Source organism: Eschrichtius robustus, chromosome 4 (genome assembly GCF_028021215.1).
Source record: "Eschrichtius robustus isolate mEscRob2 chromosome 4, mEscRob2.pri, whole genome shotgun sequence".
Lineage (NCBI taxonomy): Eukaryota > Metazoa > Chordata > Mammalia > Artiodactyla > Eschrichtiidae > Eschrichtius > Eschrichtius robustus.
The window spans coordinates 14,844,695-14,866,316 of record NC_090827.1 but is presented as its reverse complement, the minus strand read 5'-3'; the positions used below and the strand labels follow the sequence as shown (position 1 = coordinate 14,866,316).

Genomic DNA, 21,622 nt, shown 5'->3' with positions numbered 1-21,622 from the left:
ATATGTAGGAAGACATTTACAAGTTCTGATAATTATGTAAAGTAATAAAATTATAGTCCAATTCCTGTAAAATAAGTATAAAGGTACTAGGGACACTGCTTTTACGTAGTATTCCTGATATGTGACAAATCACACATAAAACTAAGAATTTAGATCTTTACTGTATCAAAAATTTGACCTAAACTTAATGCATATCATTTTAACAGTTTAATAAAAGTGCCCTGCTTTCTTATACTTGAAAAGGGCTTTCGCAAAACGATTTGGATTGTCCACTTTTCTTTAAAAAGCTTCTTTACTCAGGGACTTCCCTGGTAGCACAGTGGTTAAGAATCCGCCTGCCAATGCAGGGGACACGGGTTCGATCCCTGGTCCGGGAAGATCCTACATGTCGTGGAGCAACTAAACCTGTGCGCCACAACTACTGAGCCTGCACTCTAGAGCCCGCGAGCCACAACTACTGAAGCCCAGGCACCCTAGAGCCCGCGTGCCGCAACTACTGAGCCTGCATGCCTCAACTACTGAGCCCGTGTGCTGCAACTACTGAAGCCCATGCGCCCTAGAGCCTGTGCTCCACAACTAGAGAGGCCACTGTGATGAGAAGCCCACGCACTGCAGTGAAGAGTAGATCCCGCTCACTGCAACTAGAGAAAGCCCATGCACAGCAACAAAGACCCAATGCAGCCAAAAAAAAAAAAAAAAAAAAAAAAAAAAGCTTAGGGCATTAGCAGTTTTACCTACCATTGTTTTTGCACCATCAGTGCAAATACCAACATAGTGAAAAAGGCAAGTGATGTCTTAATATTATTATGATATAGTTTTGACCTTATGGACACCCTTTTGGGTCTTAGGGACCTCAAAGGTTCACAGAGCACACTTTGAGGACTAAAGGGAAACAGTAAGAGCTTATTTATATAAAATATCAATTTTCCAATATAGTCAATAATCTGGAATTAGAATAGTGCTGAAATGCTTAGATTTGTTTGTTTGGACTATTTTTGGAGGTAAACAGCAGCAAAAATATCTAATCGCCAATGGTCAAAAAGATATTCCTGATGCAGTGATGCTTTCTGACCCAAAGCAAACAAGCACTTTTAAGCAGCACCACAAAGGAGACAGGAAGGAAGCAAAAAAGAAAAATATAGAAATGAAGGAAAGAACGGTGACAAGTGGAAACAATTATAAAGACATGGGCTACTACGTAATTCTGACTTTGCTGAACGCCTTCTGTATTGAAGGCACTGTGCCAGGACGTGGGGGGTATTGAAGGAAAAAATAGGCCGGTCACAGTTCCACTTGCCCTAAAGAAACTAAAATAGGAGCCAAGTAGCCACGTACATAAGTAGCAATGTTGTGAGTCGTAATTTGTGCCATGCGACAGGAATAAACAAAACGCTAAAGGAACATGAGGGAAAACAGCTATCCTTTCAAATAAAACCAATAAAAAATCCTATGTGTTAGAGACAGAAGATGACATTTTCTCTACCAAAGGCAATGGGAACCTACATCATTACCATATGCAAGAAGATTCCAAGGTTCCAGGGGGTAATTCCAAATGAAATTCCCCATTAGTGGCATGCATGAGAAGACAATTTTATATCCCAAACTTTTCCAGTATACTTTTACCCATTCTCATATCTAAGTCTACCATGAAACAAAATGAGGATTTAAACCTGCCACTGATTCTACCTTTCTAAGCGGTTCAAGATCAAGAACCACTCAAAAAACAAACAAAAAAATCACTACTGGGAGATTATGAAAGGTCATCCATAAATAAAGGTGATCTCCCAACGCAGAATGAAAACACTTAAACCTTTATATCTGGGACTTCCCTGGTGGCATAGTGGTTAAGACTCCGCGCTCCCAATGCAGGGGGCCCGGGTTCGATCCCTGCTCAAGGAACTAGATCCCACATGCATGCCACAACTAGGAGTTCACATTCCACAACTAAGGAGCCCGTGAGCCGCAACTAAGGAGCCTGCCTGTTGCAACTAAGGAGCTGGCGAAACACAACTAAGGAGACTGCAAGCTGCAACTAAGAGACCCGGTGCAACCAAAGAAAGAAAGAAACACACCTAGTTCTCAAAAAAAAAACCAAAACACAAAAAACCTTTATATCTGTCCTGCAGACTTATGTAAGTGTGCCATTTTTGATATTCTAATTGTATATTGCTCTACATGGTTCAATTCTCTAACATGGCAACTGACTTTCAAGGCAGTTCCTTTGAATACCTAGTAAAAGCACATCATATATTTGCCTCTTTGAAAGGTTAATTACCAAAATAATAGATTATAAAATCTTGACTGTATTAATTTGAATGCCATAGTAGATAGGGAAAGACCTTTAGCATCTCAGATAAGTCAAACTACCTCTGATGAAAGCTCTCGAAAAAGACAAAATATACACTGAATACAAGATTGAAGGGTAGTTTCTAATACACTACTCTAAGATAAAATGAGAAAGAAGAAACATTTCAGGTTTAGGCCAAAAGAAAAGATAAAGATAAAAAGAAAAAATGTAAAGGAAAGAAAGTCATGCTATTAATAATGGACAATGTCAAAGTGTTAAACCTGAAAGGTACTTTGTAATAACAGAATTTATATCTACAATAAAAATATAACTGACATATGTACAACTGCATTCTAATAATGAAATGCATAAACACTGCAGGATACATAAAGCACAAAGTCAATAGAGACAAATATGAGGCTTTAACTCTCTTGCCTAAACTCTTAATAGAGAAGAGAGCACAAAAATAATTGATACAGAAAGGTGTTTTTCAAACATTTTTGATTGGAACCCACTGTAAGAGACCCATTGTAGATTATGACCCTAAACACATCGATTGCTAGACAGACATATATAACTGAAAAAAAGGTCTCAGAGGCTTTATTATAAGTGATACTTTGATAATTTTCTATTTATTCTACTCCATTAAAAAAAGTTCTATGCATTTAGTCAGGATACAAGAAACTGACTTTATGACATGTTTGTGATCCAGTTTGAAAAAAATGATATAAATAATAAAACATTATTATTTGACATATAATTAAATCTACAGTTAGATTATGTCTCTTTTCAAGTACACTTAGAACTTTTACAGAAATTGTGTAGTAGGCCAAAAAGAAAATCTCAGTAAATTCATCAAAGAAGAAATACTACAGACCACATTCTCCTGTCACAAAAAGTGAAATTGGAAGTAAATGTTAGTAAGAACATTGAAGCAAAATTTCAGTCACTTGGAAATTAAAAAAACAAAAAACAAAAGAAAAACCAAAGAAACCACTTCTTTAAACTTTCAGGTTAAACTTTCTTCAACATTTTATTGAAGAAAAAACAACAAAAACATACCAAAATCTACAATACAGGCATACCTTTTTTTACTGCACTTTGCAGATACTGTGCGTTTTACAAACTGAAGGTTGGTGGCAACCCTGTGTTGAGCAAGTTTACTGACACCATTTTGGTAGTAATTCTTGCAATGTTTCAGACTTTTTCATTATTGTGATATTTGTTATGGTGATCTGTGGTCAATGATCTTTGATGCTACTACTGTAATTGTTTTGGGTGCCCAAACAGCGCCCATATAAGATGGCAAACTTAACTGATAAACGTTATGTGTGTTTTAACTGCTCCACCAACCTGCCACTTCCTTCATCACTCTCCCTCTCTTCCAGCCTCCCTAGTCCTTTGTTTTCTTTAATTTATTTATTTGGCTGCGCTGGGTCTTGGTTGTGGCACGCAGGATCTTCCTTGTGGCATGCGGGATCTTTAGTTGCAGCATGAGTCGTCTTTACTTGCGGCATGCGGGATCTAGTTCCCTGACCAGGGATCAAACCCGGGTCCCCTGCATTGGGAGAGTGGAGTCTTAACCGCTGGACCACCAGGGAAGTCCCCAGCATCCCTATTCCTTAAGACACAACAATAAATTAGGCCAATTAATAACCCTCCAATGGCCTCTAAGTATTCAAGTGAAAGGAAAAGTTGCACATCCCTCTCTTTCAAAAGCTAGAAATGATTAAGGTTAGTAAGAAGGCACGTCGAAAGCCAAGACAGGCCAAAAGCTAGGCCTCTTGCACCAGTTAGCCAAGTTGTGAATGCAAAGGAAAAGTTGTTGAAGGAAATTAAAAGTTCTACTCCAGTGAACACACAAATAAGAAGCCAAACAGCCTTTTGCTTATATGGAGAAAATTTTAGTGGCCTGGATAAAAGATTAAACCAGCCACAGCATTCCCTTAAGCCAAAGCCTAATCCAGAGCAAGGCCCCAACTCTTCCATTCTATGAAGGCTGAGAGAGGTGAGGAAGCTGCAGAAAAAAAGCTTGAAGCTAGCAGAGGTTGGTTCATAAGGTTGAAGAAGCAGTCTCCGTAACATAAAAGTGCATGATGAAGCAGCAAGTGTTGATGTAGAGGCTGCAGCAAGATATCCAGAAGATCTAAGATAATTAATGAAGGTGGCTACACTAAAGAAGAGGTTTTCAATGTAAACCAGACAGCCTTCTAATGGAAGAAGATGCCATCTAGGACTTCCATAGCTAGAGAGGAGAAGTCAATGCCTGGCTTAAAGGACAAGTTGACTCTCCTGTTAAGGGCTAATGCAGCCGGTGACTTTAAGTTGAAGCCAATGCTAATTTACCATTCTGAAAATCCTAGGGCCCTTAAGAATTACGCTAAATCTACTCTGCCTGTGCTCTATAAATAGAACAAAGTCTGGATGACAGCACATCTGTTTATAACACCAAATACTGAATATATTAAACCCACTGTTGAGACCTACTGCTCAGAAAAAGATTCCTTTCAAAATATGACTGCTCATTGACAATGCAGCCGGTCACTTAAGAGCTCTGATAGAGATGTACAATGAGATCAATGTTTTCATGCCTGCTAACACAACATCCACTCTGCAGCCCATGGATCAAGGACTTTTGACTTAAAAGTCCTATTATTTAAGAAATATTTTCCATAAGGCTACAGCTCCCATCAACAGCAATTTCTCTGATGGATCTGGGCAAAGTCAATTGAAAACCTTTTGGAAAGGAGTCACCATTCTAGATGCCATTAAGAACAGTTGTGATTCATGAGAAGAGGTCAAAATATCAACATAACAGGAGGGTGGAAGAAGTTAATTCCAACCCTCATGGATGACTTCAAGACTTCAGTGGAAGAATGAACTGCAGATGTGGTGGAAACAACAGAGAACTAGAATTAGAAGTGGTGCCTTGGGACGCCCCTGGCAGTCCAGTGGTTAAGACTGAGCTTCTACTGCAGGGGGTTCGGGTTTGATCCCTGGTCGGGGAAATAATATCCCGATACTGCATGCAGAGCAGCCCCCCAAAAAAAAGAAAGAAAGAAAGAAAAAGAAATTCAGGAGAAGTGGCCCCTGAAGATGTGACTGAACTGCTGCAATCTCATGATAGAACTTTAATGGAGAAGTTGCTTCTTATGGATGAACAAAGGAAGGAGCTTCTTGAGATGAAATCTCCTCCTGGTGAAGTGCTGTGAAGACTGTTGACTTAACAACAAAGGATTGAGAATACTACATAAACTTAGCTGATAAAGCAGTGACAGGGTTTGGAAGGACTGACTCCAATTTTGAAAGAAGTTCTGCTGGAGGTAAAATGTTATCAAACAGCACTGCACGCTATAGAGAAATCATTTGTGAAAGAAAGAATCAACAGATGCGGCAAACGTCACTGTGGTCCTATTTTAAGAAGCTGCCATGGCCACCCCAGGCCTCAGCAACCACCACCCTGAGCAGTCAGCAGCCCTTAATATCGAGGCAAGATCCTCCCCCAGCAAAGACATTACAACTCACCAAAGGCTCAGATGATGGTTAAAAATTTTTAGCAATGAAGTGCTTCTTAATTAAGGTACGTACATTGCTTTTTTTTAAGACAAGGCTATTGCACACTTAAAAGACTATAGTATAGTATAAATATAACTTTTATATGCACTGGGAAACCAAAAAATTCATGTGACTTGCTTTACTGCGATACTCACTTTATTGCGGTGGTCTGGAACCAAACCCGCAATATCTCTGAGGTATGCCTATAATGATGACATTTCAAATATAAGAAAAAGGATTCGTCAATAAATGGTTCTGGGATAAGTGACTAGTAAATGATAAATAATGAACAAAGAAGAAAACAGTATCACCTTTTCTTTAGCCCATATAACAAACTCCAGATGAAAGTTAAGGTTTAAAAAAATTAAAAAAAACAAGTCATATCCATTAGTTTGGCTACAAAAAAACACCCCAAAAAACAAAACAAAAAAACAGAAAATAACAAGAGTTGGCAAGGATGTGGAGAGAAACTGGACCCCTTGTGCACTGTTAGTGGGAATGTAAAATGGTGCAGCTACTGTGGAAAATATATGGTGGTTTCCTGTATGATCTAGCAATTCCATTTCTGGGTGTATACCCAAAAGAACTGAAAGCAGGGTCTGGAAGAGATATTTGTATACTCATTTTCACAGCAGCATTATTCACAATAGCCCCAAAGTGAAAGCAACCCAAGTGTCATCCACAAATGAATAATAAAGAAAATGTAGGTATACATACAATGAAATATTCTTCAGCCTTAAAAAGTGAGGAAATTCTGATACACGTTACAATGTGGATGAATCCTGAAGACATTAGGGAAAGTGAAATAAGGCAGTAACAAAAGACAAATCCTGTATGATTCCATTTTTATAATGCACCTAGAGTAGTCAAGTACATAGAGACAGAAGATATAAGGGTGATTGCTGGGGGTAAGAAGGAATTGTTTAAGGGGTAAAGAGTTTCAGTTTTGCAAGATGAAAAGAGTTCCAAAGACTGGGTGTACAACAATGTGAATGTACTTAACCCTCTTTGACCTGTACACTTAAAACTAGTTATTGCATATTTTATGTATGTACATTTTACTACAATTAAGAAGAAAATTAACACAGATGTGATAGAAGAAAATATGGATGAATATATTTATAATGTGGTGGTAGGGAATGGCTTTCTTTTACCAGGTCTGATCAGGACCTAAAACCCATAAGCCTCAAAAAAGATGAACGACCTGACCATATAAAAATGTAAAACTTCTCTGTCACAAACAAAAACAGAATTAAAAGAATAAAATAAAAAAACTTATAAATCATTTATTAGAAAATGAGAAAAAGGAACACAGAAAAAGTTCAAATTGCTAATAACATTTATGAAAACATAATTAATCTTAAAAATAAAGAATAAAAATAATGCAATTTAATTGCGTATTAGCCCTTTAAAGATTAAAAATGCTTGCAATATTTTAGCCTGGTATGAAAAAGCAGACATCTGAAAACCAAGCTGTAGTGTGGTGCAAATTGGTAAATCTTCTGTGTAGGGTGATTTGGCAATTACTAAAATATTACTCATGTTCCCTCTAATTTGACAATTCCATTTCCCAGAATTCTTCCACAGATTGTAGAGAGGCAAAAATATCTATTCAAAAGGATGGTTACTACAGCATTCTTTTAACAAAAAAAAGAAGAAATAAACCAAAACAACCAATGTCTATAAACAGGAAACTACATGAATTATAATACGTCTGTGTATAATAAGATACACTGTGGTCACTAAAAAAAATTGAAGTACAGCATATTTTATATGAACTGACATGGAGAGTATAAAAAATCTACTTTTTAGTTAATAGTGAGTTGCATTACAATATGTATGTACATAATACTATTTTATCCAAAAAAAAAAAGCTAGAATATATACAGGCAGGAAAAAAATGCAAAAGAATAAATACCAACACTAAACGAGGATTACAGAAGAGTCTCTCTTCATTACACACTGTTGTAATCATTTACTTTTTTATATAACATTTTATTTTGAAGAAAATAGCCAAGCATGGAAAGTAAAAAGGTAGAGTAGGAAAACACAAACAAAAAATGTACATTTAAAATGTACTTAAGACATTTAGACTCACTGTACTTTCTATTAGAACAATTGAGCACTAACCCTTTTACCAATTACTGCTTTTCAACTAACACTAATAGACATTAAGAAACCAAAATTTCTATCCAAAGATATAATGATGATTCACATCTTGGCCACACACACTTAAAGAGGACTGAGGAATACCTGATGGTTACAGGTCATAAGGCTAAAATGGTATATTCAGCTTCATCATTCAGAGGATCTTATCCATTTTACTGCTTGCAAGGACTTCAGAGAACATCTAGACAAAGGAAGTGAAGTCCAAAAACGATAATGTCTTAATCAAGATCATACCATCCGTAAGTGGCAGAGCACTGCTCTCTGGAAACCTTTTTTGATAAGAGGTATAATTAAAATTTTTTTCTCTCATTTATCATGGTTACTTTCTACATGACAACCACATCTAAAGAGCAACCGCTTTAGAAGACCGGATATATTTTATCAAGAAAAGAAATTCTTCAAGCATATACTGAAACTTTCCTCCAACCCAACCTCATAATAACCTATGAACCCATCTATTTTTCTCTTTCCCTCCCCCTCCCCTGGATAAAATGTGTCTTTATTCCAAGTTAAACAGTCCAGCTATGTGTGCACTCCCATCCCCTTGATGCCTTTCTTCAGATACCTCCCCTCCCTCGTCCTTTTCCTCTCCCCTAGCTTCTTCCCCTTGGATGCTCAATTTTCAACATTCCTCAAACATCTTTTCTTGACATTGCTTCCCCGTCAAGCTGCTTCTCTCTTTCCCGTCTTGGAAGAGTAGTCTTCACTTCCTCAGCTTTCTACTGAAGCTGCTAAAGGTCAACAGGAACTTTAATTTCCAAGGAAAGTGGTCTCTGATCAGATCCAACTTGACCTCTCTGCAACATCTGATACTGTTCACTATACACCACCCTGGAAACTCTCCTATCTTTAACTTCTAGGGCATTACCATTTTCTGTGACTGTTCTAGTCATCCTTTATATCTTTCATTGGTTTCCCTTCCTCTGTCCATCATTAAATATTGACGCTTCTTACTATACGTCTTGCTTAGGACATTTTTTGGTAACTACCACAAGGATGGCTCCAAAGTTGATTTCTCAGATTCCGACCACTCTCCGAGCTCCAAACTCCAATGTTCAACCCTCTACTAGACCTTGCTACTGAAATATAAGAGGTAACTCAAATTCAACATGCTTTGGTATCTTCCTCCTAATCCTACTGCCTAATTCAGTTGATAGTGCCAATCATTCAGCTGTCCAAGCAAGGAACATCTGAGTTACCTTTAAATCCTCCACATTTAACTGATCATCAAATACCATCAAATAAATATCATATACAACTTCCCTAAACTGCCTCCTTTGTCATCCCTACTGTCATTTCCCTACATTTAGGCTTCAATTATGGCAACATCTTCATTAATGTTTTTCCCATACTGAAATGCTCTATACTGTGTACCAAATAAAGTCCATCCTCCTTGGCACAGCATACATAGGCCCTTCCCAACCCAGCAGTTTTTGTTTCTAAATCTTTTCAGCTTCATCTATACTGCCCTACACCTCCTCTTCCCTAGATAACCTCACCTATTCCATTTACATACCACACTCCAAGGCAACATATATTTCCATCCCTAGTTCACTGAATAAGCAATGAGTCATTGCTTAGGGTCCATTCCAAGTCATCTCTCTATGACTTTTCCTGATCCTCTGCAGAAAGAAGGGATAATTTAATCATTGTGAATTAGACTGTGGTTCTACACTGCTTAATATCTTCCCTTATTATGAATTACCACATTGTGCTATTTTAACTATATATATTTACATGTCCTTTCTTCTTGGTGTTCCTTGAGGATCATGCTTAGCTCAACTTCTTATTCTTTACGCATAAAACATAGTAGGTTCTCTCCTCTCACACTCATTTGTCATTGCTTTATTCTCTCCAAACCTGCTATGCTCCCAGAAAAGTCAAATAAAAAAAGAGAAATAAATTGTAAGTAATAACCATTGATAATTCTGGGCATTGTGAGAGTAAAATAAACCTAGGCAGGGGGAGGTGACCACAGGTTAAGTGTATGCCCTCATATCCAAAGGTTGGATTAAGGGAGCCTGGCCTATATCAGAAGTAGTTTCAAGTATCCATGGCTAAAGAATGACTGATGGCTACGGCACTGTTTCAAGATCATAAAGAGGAGGAGGAATATTTTTAAAATGTGTACAAAGGACTAACACCACCTAATCATCACCCAAAATTCCTTCTTTCAACACATATTTACTGAGGGCCTACTATACACCAGTCACTGTTCTGGCAATGCGGATGGATAGACGAACAAGGTCTTTGCTCTTACAGATCTTATATTCAATAAGGGAGAAACATATATATAATGCAATGGATATAGAAAAATACAGTACAGTAAAAGAGGGGAGGAGGGTGGTTGCTACATCACAGAGAGTGGTCAAGAAAAGAGCTTCTAAAAAAGGGTAACACTTCACTAGGCCCTAATGGAACAAAGCAGTCACAAGCAGATATCAAGAGAAAGTGTCTTGGAGGCAGATGGAAGAGCAAATGGGAAAAAGGAACGACTGAATGGGTTTGGCATATTCAAGGAACAGTGTATCTGCGGCACAGTAACTGAAGGAGAGGGGTAGGAAATTAAATCTTAACTCATATTAGGTAAAATAATAGGATTAACTGAGTAAGTTACTAGTTGATGATAAAGAAAGTAAGGTCAATATTCATATCCCACTGACAATTTCCCAATGTCCATATCCAGTCTGATCTTAAATCCAACTTTAGTGTCTTGACCTCCGCACAGGCCCAATGCGCAATTCAGCATGTCCCTCCCCTATGCTAAGTTAAGCTGCGTTTGGTCTACTGCTAAATTGAGGGCAGGACCTTTGATTCTCATTTGAATTTTTAAAGGCATGCCCAACGTCTTACAGTGGGTATGTCATACCTATTCTAATGTACAGAACTACCTTTTTTCCCTCAATTACTTAAACTAAAATTCTTAACATGCATTTTTATCTCACTCCTACACAACAACCTAATTGTAAAATCTTGCCCTTTCTTACTGTGATCTCTCATACCTCCTTCTTCTCTATCTGTACTGCCATCGTTAAGTTTGGACTATGAGAGCTTCCTAAATGATCTCTCTCTCTTTAAACTCTACCCTTTAACAATACACAGTACTCATGACTGCTAGACTGATTGTTTTTACAAAACAAGATTCTTTCATCACTTTCCCCTTCTATTCTTGCATGGATCTACAATGTAAAGTGTAAAGTCTCAACTTTGCCTTAGTTTTCACGATTCTCAAAAATCCACAGGATCAATTACAATAATCTTTTCCAAAAGCAAAGCTCTCTATTCCTAGTAGGATGAACCCTCACCATTCCTGAAAAAAACCTGACTTCCATATTTCCCAAGTGTCATCAAGACTGACCATATGATTTCTAAAGACAATCTCAATTTTAAGAGTAATTTACGTACGAAAAGTCCCAATAAAGAAAGATGGAGTGAAGTCTCCTTAGGAAAAAAAGAGGAAAGCAGAAAAACACCTTCTGATTAGAAAAAGCAATTAAAATTTTCACATTACTAATATTGATAAATAACTAAAACATTTCATTGAATTCCAGTTTACAAAGTGCTTTTATTTTAGAGGTGAAAAAATTGTGGACCTCAGATAATCTAAGTGACTTGTTCAATGTCCCATTTAACTAAAATGAAGAAGCAGAGGCTTCCAAGGACTCAAAATCCCATGCCTACACCCTGGCCTTCCCTGCCCTCTGTAACTACATAAGAAACAGATTAAAATATTTACTGTTAAAATATGAAAGTACCTGGATGTTTAGACATTAACCACAGCACGTTATGCAAACCAAGTATCTGTTCAAAGAATGCACACAGGGATGTCACTCCAGTGCTTAAATCCTCCAGTGGTTTGAAATCAGGTGAGCTCAAAACTCTTCAGATAAACAAAGCCTTTCAAAATCCGACTTCTAATTACCACTTAACCCAACCTACCAAATTGTTCCACCATGTTCCAATTACACCAAAGTATTTTAAAATATTATTCTAATGATAACTTGTAGGGACTCTGCCCTCACTGCTACATTTAAGTAGAAGAGTAGCAAACAAAATGGGGATATCAAAGGTGAAGACATATATTACCAATTTTGAAATTTAAAAGCTGCTTGTGAAATACTGAGTTTTGCACTAAAAAAAGGTATTACTGAATAAATATTAAAATATAACTTGGAATTAGACTGCTTGGATTTGAGCTCTGGTTCCACGAACTTGTTAACAATTTAACCTCCCTGGGGCTCATTTCTGCAAAATGTGGATAATAATATTTTATAAGCTTGTTGTACAAATTAGATGAGAGGATGTGAAGCACTCACCACTATGCCTAAAACACAGTAAAAGATCAAATATATTCTAATCGTTAACTGTTCGAAGAACATAGATTAAGATGGGAATGCTAATTTTTGGCTCCTTCTCAAACCCTACTGTCCGTAACAATTAGCTGAAGAGGTTAAAAATGGTTCCTTCACCATGAAGAATACCAATTATTCATTTGCACTTTGGAGAGCTCCAGGAAGTCAGGTGGTTGGCAAAACCTGAATGTGATCTGCTCTTCATCTGCTCATAGAGGCTGTGTTCAGGCACCTTGAATAAAGTCTAACTCACAGCAGGTGATCAATATTTTTTGGAGAAATACTGGAATGAATGTAAACGTCTGGCAATAACATCCTCAAAGTCTATCATAGGACTGACTCACCTAGTTCTTCCTCCCTTAGCTACCACTCTGACCTAAATTCTGATTTTAGCTTCCATCACTGGGCCATAATCTAAGAACTCCCATAAAAGCGGAACAACTATGGAAGGATAATCAGTTGGAGGTACATGGTGCCTTTGGCAGTCCCAAAGCTGTATGTAAAAGGGCATGGTGAAGGACGATGCATCAGTATGTATGACATCAAGCACAAAAATTAGCAGCTCTTCTGCCTTTCTTCTTAAAAAACAAAAAAGAAAACCCCAAAAAACAAACGAAAAAAACCTCTCTATCTCTTGATGATGTATCCATTTGCAACACTGTAACTCACCTGTTTTTTCAGTTATATCTGAATCAGGGGTGCCTGCCCTGCTAACTTCCCCTTCAGCATTCTCCTCTTCAGCACTAAGAGAAATTGGTGAAGAAGGGCCAGGCTGGGAGGGCTGAGGGGTTGCTTCGGGCGCTTCCTCAATCTTATTCCTTTTCTCAAAGCGAAAACGGTCCAGGTTGAAAAGATTCATATTGGTAGAAACCACCACCTCGTGGGGATGGGAGCTTTAAATGAACTATCTGCAGGGAGAAAATAAAAAGAGAAAAACAGGCCACGAAATCAATATAAAATACAAAGCCACAGCAGTTCACTCCGAAGGCAATTAAGAGCCCGCAAACATGCCAGTGGCTCAGGATGACTATTATGGCTGCGCCTCATTGTTAGGCCACAACAATCAGGTGGGCAGTGGTATCCTTTTAAAATTTTCCATTGCTCTTTTCACTCCCCTTCGTTTCCCACCCCCCCCCCCACCGCGCCCCTCCTTCCTCGAACCACACGCTGACCCTCGTGCAACCTCCTCTTACCCCAGCACGCGCAGGCACGTTCCCCACGCTAACCCGCTGCGGGCGGCGCGCCCGCCCACAGTGAGAGGCTCCCTGCACTACGATGCTCCCTGCCTCGAAAAAGGACGTGCCAGGGCCCGTGCCTCGACACTGCGGGGACACAAAGGGGCCAAAGGAGGGGAGCGGCGGAGGCCGTGCTGGCGGGCACCCGCCCGGAAGTTGACGCGGCGCGATCCCAGCTGAGAGGAAGCTGATAGGATCAAGAAAACACAGGGAAGGTTCAGAAGTGGGGAGTGTGCTGCGGCACCTCTTTTAACGCTCGCTCGCTCGCTATCACTCTTCCCTTAGTACTCACGGTCTTGCAGCCTCGGTGCACTGTAACAAAGGTTGAAAAGCGAAGGTAATTCCTGGCGTGGAGCGACGGTAGCCGGGCCGGGACCTTCTAAAACGGAACGGAGAAGCCTGATGAGCGCGTAGTGATGACGCAACACGCAGCCTAGGCTTTTCTCTTCCCCAGCGACGTGTGAGTGGAAAATGTCTAGGCGCGCGCTGTTGTCATGGTAACCAATACCCGCCTCTTTGCCCTGGGAGCTTGCTTGCGGCCTGTTTCTTCAGGTTAGCCAGAAAGTTGTTAAATAGAACAATAATAAATAGCACAATGACAATATATAGCCTAATAAGAATATTTAATATAATATATGATATGTTATAATCTATAATATTTACATAATATGTCGACAGTATAACACCATTGTTCTAAAGCCTTTACGTATAATCTCAAGAAGACTGTTTTTATAAAATAAGGAAACTGAGGCCTGCAGATGTTAAGTAGTTAATTAGTAAAGAGGAAAACCCAGGTATGTTGAGCTTCAAAGCGTATCAACTGCCTCCGCACTGTTGGCTGGATTGTTCCTAGAGTGGAATATGACAATTAATTCCCATATCTTAATGGAAATATTACGTTAAGAATATTTCCTTTCTTTGTTCTAAGGTTAGATTAAACAGGCAATTTTTTGAGTCGTAATTTGATCCACTGGTTGGCATTTACCTTGAAGAAGAATTACTGCAAGTCATTATTCTGCCAAATACATTGGTCACTGTAAACTCAAATTAGCACTTTGTTTGTAAATCAGTGTTTTGAATTGCAGAACACGAACCCACAATTTTATCACATGTGGGCATGCTTATAAAATTAAACGTATAGGCCCATAAAATTCAGGATCAACGACTGAACAATTGGGATTTCCATTGTACCTATCTTTAATATCCCATGAAATGCCCTAGATTTATGCATGCATGTTAAATTATGTGGTCAAAGGATACATCAGCTTATAAATAGTAAAGTATTTTTGGTGTTGAAAAATATTTGCTTTAAGATCTACTCCCTTAGCCACTTTCAAATATGCAATACAGTATCATTAACTGTAGTCACCGTGCTGTACGTGTAATAGAAAAAAAGGAATATTTGCTTTATATTCAGAAAGATCTAGCATTGAAAATGGATTCCATTAGCTGAATGACTTTGAGCAAATTGTATATAACATCTCTAAGTCTCACTTTCCCCATCTTTTAATTGTGGTTGATGATACTGTTGACCTCTTAGGGCAATTTTCTGCAGCAGTCCTAACTCCTTGACATTTTGTAGAGCTGGGACAAGAGTGGAAATGGAGACCCACATACCATATATCTAAATATTTAAACATTATAAATACAAGAGCTAACAAAATGTAAAATTATAATATGTTCGTTCTATCATCCTATTTTGAAAATGACCTGGAAAGCAAGGCTGAGTTTAGAATTCCTATGTGTCAGACAGAATGTGGGAGATGCAAAGAGCATTGGTTGGCACATGTATCCTGCCTTCCCTGTGTCACCTCCTCCCACTTAGTTTGATACCATTGGAGGCCTTGTGTTCATGCATATGGACACCCACCTCAAATGTCCAAGTCTGGCGCTGCCTAGGGTTGGCATATTTTTAAAAATGTATGCTGTGTTAAATTTGAATTTTAGATGAACAACGAATACTCTAGTATAATTATGTCCCATGCAATATTTGGAACTTATTCATACTAAACAATTATGTGTTGTTTGTCTGAAATTCAAATTTAACGAAGTATCCTGTATTAAATTTGGCAAACCTACTCCCACCCCACTGCTTTTTCACCTCTCTGACCTAGGGGCCTTTTTGCTACATGTTGGGTCTAAGGATATAGATACTAGAAGCACTATTGGCCCTCAGCAGAAAAGACCTGGGGAAAAAATCACTGTTAGCCATTTTGGAGCCTTGTGAGCAGAGAATTTTGAGAGCCAGGTACTCAAAAGCATTCCCCCTGCCCCAGGAACTGACTTTATTATTTTAACAAGCCTGTATGTTTATTTTAAGGAGTAAAATATTCATTAGGTATGTGACTTTTGCTAAAGTTTTTGGTTCATTCTCACTGACTATGGTCATGACTATTTATTTCTTTTATGTTTATTTTTTGGTTTTTTAAAACTTTTTTTAATTTTTAATTTTTAATTGAAGTATAGTTGATTTATAATGTGCATTAGTTTCTGGTGTACAGCAAAGTGATTCAGTTATATGTGTGTGTGTGTGTATTTTTATATATATATATATATATATATATTCTTTTTCAGATGCTTTGCCCTTATAGGTTATTACAAAATGTGGAGTATAGTTTTCTGTGCTATGCAGTAGGTCCTTGTTGGTTATCTATTTATATGTAGTTATATATATATATATATATATATATATATATATATATATATATATATATATATATATATAAAATGAAATATTACTCAGCCATAAAAAAGAATGAAATAATGCCATTTACAGCAACATGGATGGACCTAGAGATTATCATACTAAGTAAAGTAAGCCAGACAGAGAAAGACAAATATCATATGATATCACTTATGTGTGGAATCTAAAAAAAAAAAAAAATGATATGATACAAAAGAACTTATATACGAAACAGTTCCACAGACGTAGAAAACAAACTTATGGTTACCAAAGGGGAAAGATGGGGGAGGGGTAAATTAGGAGTTTGGGATTAACATATACACACTACTATCAAAAGCATTTTTTAAACATCAAGGCACAGGTTCTGAGTGAGCATCTCCCTCACAGATTCTTTGCCCTTTGGGACTGGATGTAGCTGAAAAAGAGCCAAATTGAACCCTGTAAAGCACTAGGTCCAGTATAGGAAGCATTCTCTCCCAGTTCTAAGTGTGGGGTGGTTCTGCAGCATTCATTGACCTGGGAGAATTACAATGATGATCCACGATTGGGAGTTTGATTGATGATGGATCAAAAGATTAAGAGAGTATATAACAAAGTAACGCAGACTGCCATAACAAAGTACCACAGACTGGGTGGCTTGCACAACAGAAGTTTATTTTCTCACAGCTCTGAAGGCTAGAAGTCCAGTATCAAGGTGCTGGCAGTGTTGGTTTCTTCTGAAGATCATGAGGGAAGGATCTGCTCTAAGCCTCTCACTTTGGCTTACAGATAGATGGCTGTCTTCTCCCCGACTTTACATAGTCTTCCGTCTGTACTTGTCTGTGTCCAAGTTTCCTTTTTTTAGAAGGACACATCCTATTGGATTAGGGCCCACTTAATGACCATACTTTAACTTAATTACCTTTAGATAGGTTTAAAGAGCCTATCTCCAAGTGTAGTCACATTCTGAGATACTGGGGGTTAGAATTTCAACATATGAATTTGGTGTGGGAGGAGGGGGATGGAGACATAATGTATCTCATAACAGGTGCAAGAGAGTGGAAGGACTCTCTATGTGGACCTGAAATCTTCTAGAATGATAGCAGGAGTTGGGGCTGAAAACCAGTCCTCTGATTTTTCTTCCTTCTGACCCTAAATATGGTCATTCTCCAAAGTTCAGTCCTTTGTCCTCTGCTTGTCTCACTCTGCTCTTTCCCAGAGTGGTCTGATTATGGTGGTGACTAATTTGTCAAATCTTACTCAACTATAGACTTAAAAGAAGTTAATCTTACTGTTTATAAATTATAACTCAGTAAACAACAATTTTAAAAAAGTGACTATAAACATTTAATTATTGATATGGAAGAAAAATTTGAAAACCACCTTCTCTCCTAGAATGCATAGGAAAAACCCAAAGAGATGAAATCAATAAGATTTAAAGAAGTGATAAATACAAGAGTCAGAAGACTGAGAAACAACCTTTGATTAATTAATATAATCAAAGAAAATGACCAGAATAAATAATGAAAAATATAATAGAAAATGTTCAGGAGTTTTCATTAGTCTGCAAGTGAAAGAGTGCATTGGGTTCAAGACAGCAGCAATTAAAAGAGACTATCTACTAAAAATATCCTAAAGAATTCTTTTTTAATTTCAAGAATTAAAAAAGATGTCTTGCAAGTATTTTTTTTTCCACCATAAAATCCCCTACAGCCTACAAAGGGACAAAAAAAAATCAGTCAAAAACTTGTTTGTTAAACTAAATGCCTGAATGTAATTATGCAATATCTACAAAGATTTGAGGGAAAGGATTGGGACTCAATAATTTTCTAGATCTCATATATATTATTAATTTATGCAAGAAAAAAATGTCAAATTTTATTTCTTGGGAATACATCTTCCTTAAAATGTTCCTAAAGACATAAATCCAGCTGACAGGGTAAAAAAATGAAGGTTTCAAGAATGGACAATTCATGGTGTAAAAGTATTCTGTTGAGACTAAAGACAGTTAGGACTTAATAATTATAAATATGATGTACTAGTCCACTTTTTGTTGCATAACCACTACAAAATTTTAGTTGCATAAAACAATAAGCTTGATTGGCTAATGTGGCTCAACTTCAGGCTACAATAACTGTCTGCACATAGTACATACTCAGTAAATACTTGTTGAGTGAGTTAAAGATATTAATAACTAGACCAAATGTCTAAGCATAAAGATAACCAGAAATAAATTTTAAAATAAGCTGAGTATCTTCAAAATGATACATGCTATGGAAGAACAACATGAACCAGAGTTTACAAATCTCAGGAAAGAGGTGACATACCTCAAGAAAGGAAGAGAAGTAAAACAAAAAAAAATATTAGAAAGGTAGATTAAACTGGTTGTAACACATAGATAAACAAACATAAGAGATAATGCCTTAAGAGAAATAGAGGGTGAAAAAGATTTAAAAAATTAAAACTAAAAATATAAAAGCAAATATATTTCAAGAGAAAATAATATATATTGAAGATAAAGAAGATCCAACATAATTATAATTGAAGTCACTACAGAAGGAAACCAAAGCAAAGGTGTGGAAGAAATAACTAAAAACTATAATTCAAAAAACATTTCCTGAAAATTACAAGGATTTGAAACTATGTATTGAAAGAGTACATCATTTACCTAAGAATATCAACCCAGATGGCCAACACCAAGACATGTTCTAGTAAAATTTAGACTTTAAAGAAAAATTTTAAATATTCCTTGAACATTTAGACAGAAGCAAGCAAGTGACCTATAAGGGAAAGAAAATTATATTATAGACACACTCTTAACAGCAAGTCTTCATGCCAGAAGAAAATGGAGTATTGTATTTAGGATGCTCATGGAAGTAAAATGTGACCCAAGAATTTTATATTCAGCAAAAGTGCCTTTCAAATATAAAGACACAGATAAGCTATCACCATCATGCCAGAACTCTGTGGATATTGTTCTCTTGAGCACTCTTGAAGAATCTATTAGAAAATGAGCTTCATAAAACCAAAATGCCAATAGAGACAACGAAGTGAGGACAGATATCAAGCACTAACTACATAGTTATTTATAGAACAAAGACAATATGAAGTTTCAAAGGCAAAGAGTATAGTATTTAATGGCTGTATGATCTGTCAATGCATACCTCTTAAAATGGGGAGAGAATGGTAGGAACATATGAAAAAAATACTTTTTTAGCTTTTTAGTAATTGTATTGCAGTAAGTGTATTTGTATTAGACTGTTATGTGTATATTATTGGATAAAGCAAATGAATAACTCTATCATTTCCTGTTTCCTTGAGAACCAGAATCCTCAAGTAGAAGAAAGGAGATAAATGTGTTAGACAGAGGTTAGAGTGCAAATCCTAGAGTGCAGAGTGGTCCTTTATTTGAACTGAAAATATCTGTAGGAACTTATGAGGTTTGATACACACACGATATATATAAATGCATTGTATGTGGGTTTCCTATTTGTGTTCACTGGAAAGGCCTAGGAACTGATTAGGCTAATACATATCCCTACCTCCAAGACTGTGGTCTTGAAATATCATTTACCACTAAAGGAAACCAGGACTTTTTGGAAAAGGGACAGATTCCAGTCTGGGACAGGAAATGTACAGAATGAGCCTGGAATGTCTTCATATACCAAAAAGCAAGGAAGTTATCAAAGACCACTAACATCATGTCGAAAAGATTCAAGAGTCAACTTGAAGAGGTTCCTACTACAGGCCAAAGATGGTGCAGTTTGAACTTCAATAAGATATAAAAATTGCAATTATTTGAAAGCCATTAAATATGTTTAAATCTATGAGTTTTTTCTGATATTAAAAATACTGGTTATCTTTAGAGAATGAAAGGAGACAATTATCATGAAAACTAAAAAGTCTGGGAAAAGAATCATGCTTTTATCCTGCTTTTCTCTATAAAGGACTCTGCTAAGTAATCAAATAATGATTGAAGGAAAGTGTCTCTTTATAAAAGTATTCGAACCAGTAAATGAGAAAGAAATGATAAAATTGAATCACTGCGTAAGCCTGGCCGAAATTTCCGACCTACAAAATCATAAGATATAATAAAATGGCTAACCACTAAATTTGGGGGTGGGTTTGTTATGCAGTAATAGATAACTGGAACATATCCAAGCATTTTCCTACATTTTTGTCTCAAATGTACTGATTCTCTCAGTTAGAACTAAAAGCTTCCTTATTTTCCCTTCTTAAAATACCAAGATTCAGAAACTGTCTAGAAATCATAGGCTCATTTCTTATTCACCTCAGTTTGGAGTAGCTGAGTCCAAAAGTCAACATTTGATAGATTTTGTTTATGTGTTGTCACGTTTTCTCTCTGCCTTCTTTGCCAGAAGAATTATTTCCCACAGTAGTATATAATTCTTCTTTCTCAGTAATGTAAATGAGATTAAAGGCACCTCTTCTTTAGAAATATATACTTAGTCATCGAAAGGCATTATCATTTCTAATTTGTATTAAAATGCTTTTTATGATTCAACATGGTAGTTAAGATAAAGTTCCTAGAATACAGACCATAAAATAAAATTTTGTCAGCAGGACTACTCAAATGTGACTAAGATGTCGGAAATAAATTATTGCTTCAGGGGTCCCTATGGGAATAGAATTCACCTTTTATATTGTTTTGTCTTTTTGTTGTTGTTGTTTACTTTGGTCGTACTGTGTGGCACGCAGGATCTCAGTTCCCGACCAGGGATAGAACCTGCGCCCCCTGCAGTGGAAGCGCGGAGTCTTAATCACTGGACCACCAGGGAAGTCCGAGAATTCACCTTTTAAGTTAAAATAAATATTTATGTAGGGCTGCTGTGATGGTTAATTTTATGTGTCAGTTTGACTGGGCTAAAGATGCTCAGATAGCTGGTAAAACATTATTTCTGGGTGTGTCTGTGAGGGTCTTTCTGGAAGAAATGAGCATTTGAATTGGTAGACTGAGTAGTGAAGATTGCCCTCGGCAATCATCCAATCCATTGAAGGTCTGCACCGAACAAAATGGTGGAAGAAAGGCCAATTCACTGTATGCTTGAACTAGGACATCCATCTTTTCTTTCTTTCGCACCTGTTCTCAGGCCTTCAGACTTGGGTCTCGGACTGGAACCACACCCCCGGCTTTCCTGGACTTCCAGCTTGCAGAGGGACTTCTCAGCCTCCAAAATCGAGTGAGTCAATCTCTCATAGTAAATCTCTTCCTGTATACTTATATGTATATCCTATCTTTTCTGTTTCTCCATAGAACCCTGACTAATACAGCTGCCAAAATCCTGTTAATTACTTGCTAGTTTTGAAATGGGCTCAGTGAAAATGTTTGCTAGAATCTTCA

At 37.2% G+C, this 21,622-nt stretch overlaps 1 protein-coding gene and 1 long non-coding RNA gene across 5 annotated transcripts in view; one reads left to right on the top strand and one right to left on the bottom strand.

The window, feature by feature from the left end:
* The window catches only part of SMARCAD1 (SNF2 related chromatin remodeling ATPase with DExD box 1), a 68,076-nt gene extending 54,063 nt beyond the window's left edge, over positions 1 to 14,013 (bottom strand). The window contains exons 1-2 of one of the 3 annotated variants that reach the window (XM_068542456.1): positions 13,891 to 14,013; positions 13,033 to 13,271 (exon numbers count right to left, since the gene is read on the bottom strand). In XM_068542456.1, the coding sequence (XP_068398557.1) occupies positions 13,033 to 13,222 (190 nt within the window). In that variant the 5' untranslated portion in view covers positions 13,223 to 13,271; positions 13,891 to 14,013. Of the gene's footprint in view, positions 1 to 13,032; positions 13,272 to 13,556; positions 13,772 to 13,890 lie in introns of those variants that run through there. The other 2 variants (XM_068542457.1, XM_068542455.1) reach the window with 2 other exon arrangements.
* LOC137763973 (uncharacterized) overlaps positions 13,800 to 21,622 on the top strand; it is a 182,399-nt gene continuing 174,576 nt past the window's right edge. For both annotated transcript variants that reach the window (XR_011073890.1, XR_011073891.1), the window contains exons 1-2: positions 13,800 to 14,150; positions 21,372 to 21,461. This is a non-coding gene — a long non-coding RNA (uncharacterized lncRNA). The remainder of the gene's footprint in view (positions 14,151 to 21,371; positions 21,462 to 21,622) is intronic.